This window comes from Lethenteron reissneri, chromosome 30 (assembly GCF_015708825.2).
Source record: "Lethenteron reissneri isolate LAM-NWPU_2019-01 chromosome 30, ASM1570882v1, whole genome shotgun sequence".
Lineage (NCBI taxonomy): Eukaryota > Metazoa > Chordata > Hyperoartia > Petromyzontiformes > Petromyzontidae > Lethenteron > Lethenteron reissneri.
Window position 1 is genome coordinate 11,664,339 of NC_083808.1, and position 12,126 is coordinate 11,676,464.

The 12,126-nt window shown below is 44.6% G+C and overlaps 1 protein-coding gene across 1 annotated transcript in view; it reads right to left on the bottom strand.

Annotated features, from left to right (window-relative positions):
- Positions 1-12,126, bottom strand: part of LOC133349529 (dynein axonemal heavy chain 3-like) — a 622,240-nt gene that overhangs the window by 142,159 nt on the left and 467,955 nt on the right. Inside the window, 2 exon segments of the mRNA XM_061563065.1 lie at positions 613-795; positions 11,920-12,069. Coding sequence (XP_061419049.1) covers positions 613-795; positions 11,920-12,069 — 333 coding nt within the window.

Sequence of the window (12,126 nt, forward strand, 5' to 3'; positions counted from 1 at the left end):
ATCCTTTGGCTAAGCTATCTTTGGGTTGGGCCAGGTCAAGTGTTGCCCTACGCCTGTGCCTGGCGTTGTTGTGAGGGCTACACGCAGCGCCGTTCCATAGCTCAGCTCGTGTTGGGGAGGGGCTAGGATCACTGTCTTTCCTTGGCTAAGCCAGTGTTGTGGCCGAACCAGGGGCAGCATTACACCTCGACTGAGGACTATTGTGGTGCCGTGACGGCACTCACTCAGACTAGTGGCGCCACGGTGGCGCGATGTTAATTACCTCACTTGGTATACAGGAGGTTGTGGATTCCATCCCGACTATTACACCTGTATTTTTGGAGTTTGCATGCTTTTCCGGGATCGCGTGGAATTTCCTCCGGCTCCTCCGGTTTTCCCATCTACATTTAAAAACATGCGTTTAGAATATTTGGCTGCTATAAATTCCCCACGATGCTACGCCACTTCGTTGAGCTATCATTTGTGGCCAGGTTGTTTCTGAAAAGAGAGCTACATAGCTCAGCCGGCCTTACCTGTTAGGGAAAAAAATAAATGGTTTAAAAATGTTTAAGCAAAGCAGTGGATTTAAACTGAAACGGACAAGAGTGGCCACACACGTGCCCGAGTGTGCACCTTATTGAGTTGCTCCATGTCGGCGATCTCGTCGTAGTCGCGCTTGCGGCCGTCTACCGACTTGGCACCCATGAAGTCTCCGAAGAACAGGCCACGCATGTCGCTGTGTCCCAGCTCTCGGCCTCTCATCAGGTTTGCGAAGAAGCTGCTCATCTTCTCCTTGAACTGAGTCTGCACCACGTTCTGCGGGAACACGACCGACCAAACGCACAAGTTTTGCCGGCTGCAAACGTGGCGCGGTGCAGCTCGCGCGAGCTCGGGCTCGCGTCACTTGAGCCCTGCGGCAGAGTTAGCCTGTGGGCAGGTCTCACGCTGTGAGGTAAAGTGTGGGTGCTCCCACCTCTTCCAGTAAGTCTGGCCAGCGTGGAAGAGTAGGCCAAGCACTCCTACCGAGGGGGGCTGTGTAGAGCACCCCTCAAGCGGAGGCCCTTCTTCTAGCAGTGGCATGAGCGAGCAATTTGCAGGTGTGCATCTTTACCTAATTCAGCTTAGCTCAGCCAGTGACGGCTAAAATTTATCAGGGCTGAGAACCGAGATTGCAGGGAGCATGAAGAGCACGTCTTGTGGCGTGAGACAGAAGCCTAATCGAGTGACTGGAGAGGCGCTTCGCAGTGTCTGCTTAAGCAGCCCTCTCCCGATGATCGATTGAGCTCTGGGAGGATATTCTTTACTTTCCACCTTCGTTCTCATGGAGTGATTAGGACATCAGGACATCGGGGAACAACTATTTTTTTTCTGCAGCACATACACAACGTGATAAAAACAGGGATGCGTCCGTGAATTAACAATTAGCTTTGCAAAAAAATTAACAATCAGCTTCGCAAAATATATTTATATTTTTTACGCTAACTGTAGCACAAGTGCAGTGTGAGACCATTTGGTTTGAACGAAAGCATAACCACGGTTTTACAATAAATTATATTTTCAGTAATGAACGCATTAATAAAATTCAACAACCGAAGACACATTCAGTAAAGACCGGATAGTGTCAGTCCGGATTAACGCAGTGCAGACGAATAGCACCTTATGTCGTCATTTAATCCAGACATAACTCGCACGCCGCGTGCTGTAAAATCGTGCAAAAGTTTAATATGCTTGCCGCGACCACGGACGCAGCTTTCAATTTTTTAGCCGACTCGTGCAAAGCCACCGTCAAGCGCGCGGCACCTCGATCCACCTTCGTTCCCAGCGGTGGCGGCAACGGCGCGCACGGCACGGCGCGGCACGACCCGGTGGCGCCCGGTTAGCAGCGCCACAGGATTGCTCGGCTCCGTCAAGATCCCCCCCCCCCAGGAAGCTGACAAAGTTTAAAAAATTTAACTCCTCTCCTTTCGTCGGCTCGACAAAAAAACGTTCCCCCTCCCCAAACTCACAGCAAATTTGTGTTGTTGTCGTTCATGGCTTCGTTCCAAAACACCGTTGACTTCTCAAAAAATGTGGTATTTGCAGTTAATTTGTTTCACATTCAATTGAGACGAGAGTGGGGGGGGGGGGTAAAGGTTATTTCTGGTCTGGGGACAGAGAGAGAGAGAGAGAAGCACACTTTAGAGATGTGCTGTGCGGAGACATATTGACCATCTGGGAGTTGTTTAATGTCAAGAAGCACCTCTTTACCTTCGCGACCGCTAATCCTTAGGAAAGCTGAAGTTGGAAAATGTGCCTGCGAGGTATAGAGTGGCGCTGATAACACCATCCTTGCTGTGCGCTCTCTCATAGGAATCTCATGATCGATCAATTACAATCGATTCTCACACTCTGTTGAACATGTAAAAAACAAATATAGTAACAATAAACCTGTTACTAACTTGCAATCTGATGGTTTGTGTGTGTGTGGTGGTTTGTGTGTGTGTCCAAGAGGCCGTACACCCGGGACGAGATGGAGTGATGAGATCAGCTCTTGTGGGGGTGCTGAGTGGTTACTTTGTTTTTGTTTTGCATCATGGGATATGTGTGTGTGCACGGTGAACTTTTCTCGCACCGTACGTAGCCGACCGTTCCAATGGGAGGTGCGGGGGAAGGACAACAAACTAAACACAAGAAGCAGTTCTAAATAAATGAATTTTCAATCTGGATGATTTAAAAGCCCATAGCTCTAGAGGCTTCCTGATATCGGGAGGAAGAGCATTCCAGACGGTCGCAGAAGCGCATATGGAGACGTTTGATGTGTTATTATAATAATAGGGGTTTTCTCCTTTTTTGTGGCAACAAAACTGAAATCTTTTTACAAGGATTTATGTCTGCTTTAACCACAATACTTGCAGTCAAAATGCAAACAAAAACACACTATGATAATAGATGCATTTGTCCTTGAAACTGATTGGTCCACACCAGTTTTGCTGTCAAAAAAAGGGGAAAAACCCTATTATTATATTTTGGTACTGGCAAAAGAGGTCTAATGATGACACGTTAATAATCTTGACTTTCATGACAGCAGGAATTCATATTCTTTGGGTCTTTTGGTAAAGTCACGTAGATAGAAAAATAATAAAAGAAATAAAATAATAACAATATCACGACGTTTCGATCGCAACACAAGCAATCGTCATCAGGTGAAAAATAGAGCGAGAGAGCTGCTGAGGCAAGAAAAATATATTTTGATGACGATTGCTGTGTTGCGATCGAAACGTCGTAGTTTTTTGTTATTTTTTTATTATTTTCTTTGAACCTATCTACGTGAATTCACCTAAAGACCCAAGAATATGAATTCCTGAAGTCACGAAAGCTTTAAGTCAACATTCCTGGCTTATTATATTAGTAAAATTCGGGGGTGGTGGGGTGCATCAAGCGTACGTACGCAGGTGGGGGGGGGGGGTGTAAAAAGTCCGCGTGCGTACAGGGAGGGGGGAGGGGTCAAGTTTTGACAGATTTTTGCGTACCTACTAAATGGGTGGCCCCTGACTGTCTTTGTTCGTTGGCTCGTCAAATCAAAGTAAACACTAGATTTGAAGTTTTCGTGACTGCAAGGATTCATACTCTTAGTTTTTTCGGTAAAGTCACGTAGGTAAAAAATTTAAATTAATAAAAATAAATTAATAAAAAATCACGACGTTTCGGAGGCAACACAAGTCTCCGTCATGAGGTGGGACCGTCACAGCCAGATTTGCTGTATCAAGTGAGGCCCTCACTTTTACCTACGTGACTATACCGAAAAAACTAAGAGTATAAAGTAAACACTCCTTTCTCAAAGATGGTGGCAGCTAGGGGAGACCTCCCTTCATCAGTGCACTGATCTAAGTTGATTATGATTATGAATACAATTATACATTCAATATAATTATAATAATTCGATTTATAAGGCTCCCTCAAACAATGGATATCAGAGTGGCATGTGTGTAGAGGAGGAAAACTAGGGAGAATCAACTGGGGAAATAGACTCGTATATATGTTGAACCTACATCATTAAACCTCCTTTTCCAGTACCAAAATATAATAGGGTTTTTCCCTTTTTTTCTGGCAGAAAAGGGGGGGGGGAAACCCTATTATTATATGTTGAACCTCTTTCACACCGAACGTAGCCAACCGTACTAATCAGAGGTGTGGGCAAGAGACAAGACTCAAGACACAAGATTCAAGACACAAGATTCAAGACACAAGATTCAAGACACAAGATTCAAGACACAAGATTCAAGACACAAGATTCAAGACACAAGATTCAAGACACAATATTCAAGACACAAGATTCAAGAGAGAAAGAGCGGAGGCTGTGTTAAACACGTGGTGGGGTCTACACTCAGGACTTAGAAGTCTCCATAGACTGAGAGCTCCTCACCTCCAAGGAGCAGGAAATTCCAGATCCTCTGGTCTGTGCGGACAAAAGTCCAGTGGGTCGCCACAGGTTAGACACCCGGGGCTCAGTTACGCTGAGTATGTACGATCGGCAGATTTCAGAGATCTTATCGGAGTGTGCGGCTGAATCAACTGCTGGATATAAGTTGGAACACAAACAATACAGCCACGTGAGCTGCTGCTATTTACAAAATTGACAAGAGATGGCGAACTGCCTGATCGAATCGAGACCCAGAATCGTAGCAATTCAATGAATGGCGAGGAGGGCAAACCGTCCCACTGCTTAATTCATCACTATCCTTGTGCAAGTGAACTCCGTGTCCATCAGCTCTGAAAGAGCTCAAACTTCCAGAATTTCCCAATGTTAGCATCGCTGCCACCTCCCCTATCCCCTCACCCGCCCCCACACCCTCTGACAGCTGGCAGCTCTAAGTGCAGTTGAAAATTAGCCTCACTGTGCTAGCAGCTTCCATTTATTGTGTGTCATCGCAGTTACTCCAAAGGCCCTTGACCCATTTTCGCTTCACCCGACGCAAATTTGCAGGGGCAGTCCTCGATGTACGAACGGGTTGCGTCCTTTGAGACCTTTTCGTAAGTTGAACGGTTCGCAGGTTGGAACGCAACAATGTGCTGTATTTAAATGCTGTTTTTGTAAAATGTGTTACAGCTCAACAAAAAAGGGATGTATTGTTAAACGCCTACTGTAATATATATACAGTATATTCATCATAAACGTTTTTGGGTTAGATCGCGTTATTTATAAATGTGTCGCAACCTTCCACCACCCGACACAGCCAATCAGTAAAAAAGTGTCACGTTGACAAAAGACAAATAGTTCACTACTTTAGCCCACCGGTGTGTTGAAGAGTAAATCCACAACATTTACAGCAAGGTGCTGGATGTAATTACCAGCGAAAGGCCGTACTCAAATGATAAATGTTGTGGGTTTACTCTCCAACACACCGGTGTGCTGAAGCAGTAACGAATCGGCGCATTTTGTTTACGTGACAAACCAAACTGATTGTCTGTGTCCAGTGGTGGTGGTGGATTAATGACACATTAATATTTTTGCGATCTAACCCAAAATAACTTTTATTACGAATAAAATGTAACTGATTGCCAATCCCCAATTAGGTTGTGAACAAGCGTACTTATCGACCCGTCCCGCTGACTCCCACAGAGATGAACCACGTGGACATCAATTGCACACGAGCTGGTAGTAATGATTTTATTAGTAACCTGAATGAAAAACGTGCATTACTGCTACAGGATTTTTGCGCGAAAAAAATAACTACTCAGCATGTTTTGTGAAATGCACTAGAGTCCAGCATAAGCACTAAAGCTGGAAAGTCTAATGACAATTTATGCTGAATTTCTATCCTTGACCAGGAAAGCTTTGGAAGTTTTACAACTTATATTTGAAGGTAATTTATCATTTGAATGCTTCACCAATTCCTCTCGCCAATATTGTTGTACAGGCAGAAACTGCAACGACCAGATGAAACCCTCGTGTAAGAGAAGATAGCAATGAACTGTGGCACAGGGAGGTCAGGAACGAATTGCTGTACACTTCTGCACTGCACGTGAGGCTCTCACGGACACGAGCTGAAGGTTTAACAACCCTGCCTAACCAGTGACTGAGACTCATGTTTGTGTTTATAACTTGAATTTTACTAGCAATCAAACTTTTGGAAAACGTTGGCCAATGATCGATCCTAATCTATGGTAGAGACTAAACACAAAAACATCAACTGTTGACTTCCCACGAAGGGATGCAGGCTCACCAAGTAGAGCTGATTTAAATAACACCAAGTGTTATGCTGAGTGCTCTTTAACGTGGAATTAAACTTATCCTCTTTAATAACTGAAAGCATTTAAATATATACAACTTTATCTGTGATGAAGGCTGCACTTCTCGTCGTTTTCATGCAGGGGGCGCTGCAAACCTACGCGCTCCCTGCATGAACGACGGAGGCGCAGGAACAGACATTCGATTACGTTGGAATCGATCTGCAGACGGCGGTCTTCGCGCACAGCCAGCTTTATGTCGCCTTATCTCGATCCCGCAATCCTAAACAGGTGAAAGTCCACATCGAACCGAACCACCAGCAAGGCCATCTACTTAATGACGAGAGAAAATTCATACGAAATGTCCTTTTCCATTAAGTCTTCAAGATGTAAAATGATATAAGCTTTTAATGAAGAAATTAAATTATCTATTTAAAAACATAATACAATTCAAGATGTATGATTTTAAAACTTCAAAACGGAGCATCGGGTGCTTGCGTGAATGTGTCGTTTGTGTGCAATTGTTTTCGTGACTTTCCTGGCCGAAGGCCGTAAATGGTTGTGAGGGGCATCATAGGTGCCCCCGAACAGCCCCTAGTGTCTAATAGGCTAACAATCATACCGTCAATAGTTTGTATATATAAAATTGTCATTCCAACAAAATAATTGTCCTGTACGCAAAATGGTCTTAGAGGAGATCGCATTGTGCAATTCCTTACAGGGTGCAATTGCTGGCAGATGGCCACTCACGTATGATCGACGGAGTGCGATGGCATTGTTGTATTACCTCTAAAAGATGGGGGGGGGGGGTGTTGACTAGGGCAAAATAAAGCATCTACCAACATGTATATCGCACTCAGAGAGTTTTCAACAGGCCTCTGTTAATACCAGTGATATATCAGACTTTTGAAAGAGCATGACAATTATCATGTATACTGACAGACTTCATAAACACTTACAGACAGCTAAGTTTTGTCAGATTTTTTTTGGCAAACTGATCAATCGATGCATGGTGTGATGACGAGCTCACTTGGCTTACGATCCAGAGATCGCTGGTTTCAATTTGCCGGCACAGCAGTTCAAACGTAGGGCACATTTCTTAAATCGCATCGTCTCTGTCCACCCAGCAGTGTTCATGGGCACACCACAGTTAGTCGATAGTTCCAGTGTGGTGGGGTAAAGTGTGGGTAGTCCCACCTCTTCCAAACGATCTGGCCAGTATGGAAGAGTAGGCAAAAATACGTTCTAGAAAGGCGTCTTTAGAGCTCACTCCGTTGAAGCCCTTGCCGCCAGCAGTCGCATGAGGAAGGATTCCAAGGCCTCTCGTTTAGCTTGCATCAACACCTGAGCACTGTGTTTAATATCCAGTGGCTGGGACTCGGGATTCAATTTCAGGATGTCAAGTGGTGCTGATTCCGTCACCTGACATGGGCATCAGTTGACCCTGAGCTACACTTGTATATCTCCGACATCTCTAATACACCCACATGCAAAGTGTTGATTAACACCTGCTGCAACGTTTCTGACAAATGATCGAAAAACTAGGGTCATTTATACATTTTTTAAAATCAATTCTGGATGAAGATCTCCCCAATAACTTGGTTGAGACTTTCATCATCCAGCAGTGGAAGGATCATGGTTGATTATTTACTTACTCCTCTCCGCTCCCTGTGGAGCATAAGTCCACAACAAGCCCACGCCATGCGGGGCGGTCTTTAGCAGCTTTCTCTGCTTCACCCCAAGACAGGCCCACGGTCTTTAGCTGGTTTTTAATTTTGTTCTTGTTGCAGTTTCCATAACAATTCTGGGTTTTCCGGGGTGGGGTTGTTAGCCCCACGCCCAAACCCCAACCTGGAGGACCAGGGGTTGTCCACTTCGTCTGCCCTTTACCCGTTGCCCAGTCCGGCATGGTTGGACCTGCTGGGAGCCGAAGGCTTCCGCTGGCTTTGCTCTCTGGGTCATGGAGGCACAACAAGCTTCTCTACCACGACAAGGCGACAACACACGAGAGATTGTGATGAATTCATTCAAAAACAACCAAGACTTTTCTCATGGTTGTGCTGAAACCACTTTACTTATTTTAACTTAGTTTTTAAATAGCACTTGAAGAAGAGAAAATGGGTGCAAACAGACCAATTTTCAAGTCATGATTCAATTGCGTGCTCAACCCAAAGGACTGACTGCAGCTCCAGTAGGGAGTATAGCAACTGACTCCACTACCCGCTCAGACTGGGCGACAAAATACCACCACACCAATTCGACACTCATCAGAATGTACTTACAATAATTGTTTTACTTGCAGTGTCAGTGAAAGTAACTCTTTGCTTGAGCAGACATTTGGGGCAGTTTATCAAAAAGGAATGCCCACTGACTTCTCCCACGGTGGTAACTCAGGTTCTTTGACCCTGGAGGAACAGTGGGATGAGTTGAACCATGGCCACGATTTAAATTTGCCATGACAAGCGGCCTCCTGTTTACGACAGTCACATTTACTTTTTGGCGCCGCGGTGGCGAGATGTTAACTACCTCGCCTGGTATACAGGCGGGTGTGCGTTCAATCCCGACCCTGATTCCTGTATATTAGAAACATGCATTTCGAGTATTTGACTGAAATACATTTCCGCGTGATAAGCCGTTTCGTTGAGCTCCCATTTGTAGCCAGGTCGCTTCTGAAACAGAGCTACGTAGCTCAGTGGGCCTCACCTGGTAATTTTTAAAAAATAGTTTAACTTGATTTACGACGCATCTTCTGACATGACTCCGAACACATTTGAACAGAGTCAGTCTGGCTCTCCGATGTCACTTGGCTTGGAGCTTTTGTTATTCTAAAGTGTTCTCGTGAATGTTTACCTCTTAAACCCTAGTGACGAATTGGCCACGTTCTGTTTACGTGACAACCCTTACTAGTTGGCTGTGTCGGGTGGTGGCGGGTTTTATCGACACATTTATATATTTACGTGATCTAACCCCCAAAAAACCCTCGATTATAGACTCCTAAACCCTATTAAAACATTGCTGATAAATGTAAAAAAACACATCGGCAAGTGATGTTTCTACTGTCTGTGGGAAACTTCGGGTCCGATTTTCAACGATGTTTCCAGAAACGCATTGTAACGTCGTAAAAAGCAGGGACCGCCTGTAATCCCATTCTTGCATGTGGCAATGTGTTCCGGAGCTGAATGCTACTGAGCAGTTGCGAGGCAAGCACAGGAACTTTAGACCCCCACCCACCCACCTACTGGGCCAGATACCTGTGCAGAGGGAAACACTCAACTAAAATTCAGCTTACAGTGGCCTCTGTTTAAAAAATAGATGTCAAAGTGTTTACAACTATGAAGGAAGCATTAAAGCAACATAACAATATAAACTTCCCCTTGATAGCTACACTTTTAATACCTTGCTATAAAACTGGAAAAAACACAAACTCGTGCCGACACTATTACAACATATTGCTCTTAAAAAAGTATATTTCAGTAGTAATAATATTTCGACATTACAACATTGCTATGTACTCAAACATGGCCGTAAATATAAGTTCACCTTTGTATCACAATGCTCGCAAAAAAAGTAAACACTCGACAGGATTTCAGTGTCAGTTATTGCTTTCCCCTGCCCCCCCCCCCCAGAGCCCCATTTGCTTCCTTCACATTTTATAGAAACTTCCAGAGCATGAATAACACATTCCACTGTTATGCTACTGACTCAGCAATGTACTTCTGAAGAGAATTACTTCTTCATCACCGTCATCAGATTTTGTTGCGTGTTATACTTCCGATAAAATAAAGTCAAACTCCGACATAGCTTTGAATGTGGTGACTATTCTTGTGCAAGCCTTTGCAAATGGGTTGAGACGATCAATTGGCTAAACACGAAAATCCTTGCGGACCAAGGAGACAGCATTAATTTTTAGCTTCCTTGCATCACAGCTCGAAACTAAAAAGCACTGTCTCCAAAGCCCTGACATGGTACATTAGCAGTGTTATACATTTACGAAATCCCAGCAGCACAATATGAAGTTGGATCCACTGCATTCTTAATTCATACACTCAATACGCAATCATCGTAGCCATTAACAGATGGATACTCCGCACTGCAAAATATCCCTCAGGGGTTAAAATGATGAGCGGGATTGGGGAGATGGGGAGTTAAGACGGTCAGAGACACAAAGATTTATAAACTCAAAACTAAACTATTTTATTTTATCAGCTAAGGCCCACTGAGCTTTATAGCTCTTTCAAAAAAGATTAATTGGCTTATTTATCGCTCAACAAAGTGGCTTATCACGTAGACATTTATAGCAGCCAAATATTCTAAACGCATCCTTCTTAAACGTGGAGGGAAAAACCAGAGGACCTGGAGAAAAATCCATGCGACCACGGTGAGAACATGAAAACTCCAAATAAACAGGCGTCAGGATCGGGATGGAACCCACGACCTCCTGCATACCAGGCGAGGGAGACAACATCTCGCCACCAGGAAACCCCAAAGATAAGTTGAGAAGAATGAGAAGTAGGATATGTGTTGAAGGAGTATGAAGGGGAAGGCTGGACTTAGATTGTTGAGAAAAGCACAGAGAGTACAAGGAAGTGTATGATTGAACGTGAATTGAAGACTGTAATTAGAGATTAGTGAAGAATTTAAGTTGTTGGCTCCACCAAATGTTAAGTGGTACTCGTCTTGATTGGTGGCCTCAAGTCAGGGGTGGAAATTCCCAATTTCCATGGCAGGTCCATTCTCTTCATAGTGTAGAGGAGTAATGGATGACATGACGTCATGAGCGCCGTGAAGCGGGATGACGTCATGTCACGGGGATTGTAAGGGGGGTACTTAAGGGGGACCCTGTCACGTGAGCGGGGTCGTCGTGGGAGCCAGGGGATGCTGAGGGACCGGACGGAGTTGGCTGAACCCCCTCGAGTGAGAGAGCCCAAGAGATAGCTGAGGCGAGGGACAGATCGAGCCTGAGGTCCCAGGGAAGAACCAAGTGTAGGGACACCTATCCCTGGTGTTAATAAAATGGCGTGAGCCCCTACATGAAGTTCTGTCTTCGCGTGCATCTTCACTGCACGACAATAGGACAACCATCGTTGACTTTCCACCAAGCGGTATTCATTTTATAAAGAGCAGACGGATGATGGCATAATTTTATGGAGTTAGAACCTATGGCATTTGTGGGACTGATCGACTGTGTAATGAATGGTGAATACATCTTACGCATTATACGTGATTTTACATATCACTGGTTGCAGTGCTAAGATCACCCACTGGATTCATTGGCTTATTTGTCCAAGTACTGATGACTTGTATGAATTATGAGTGGTCTTATGAATTATATATATACATAAAAAACACCATGTTTCTAACTCAGTTTAAATGATACGATAACGTATTTTAGTCACGTGGCTAATGACTGCAACACTCAGGCCAGAGGCGATTTCCATCGTGGTTTACAAAGGCAAAGGTGGTTTACAAAGGCAATGGGCCACTGTCTTTAACATACTCTATACGACCCCTTAAGCAAGCTCTGAGTTGCCATATCAAAGTGTTCACAGAAAGATCCACAACAGACCGATCGTGTTAAAGTGCTACCTTAATGTTTTATCAACAAACACATCGTACAACTCATCTGTAAGTGATATCATTGTACGCTCGTGATAATATCAGGATTATACAAGGTTGAAATTAGGTGAGTTGTAAGAAGGGGACTCGAAGGAAGCCAGGACGAGAAGGTGGCACCTTAATGATGGAAAAGAAGAGCTGCTGGTCAGAGGAGTCAACCAGACGGTCAGAGAAGACGCGGCACACCTCGTGGACCCACAACCGCATCAATTTCCTGGCACCGTCGTCACCCAGAGGAACGCAAGAGGCTTTCACCAGCATCAGGCCCTGCAGCAACACACACACACACAATCAATAACCAGTCACGAGCCAATGTTTTTTCCC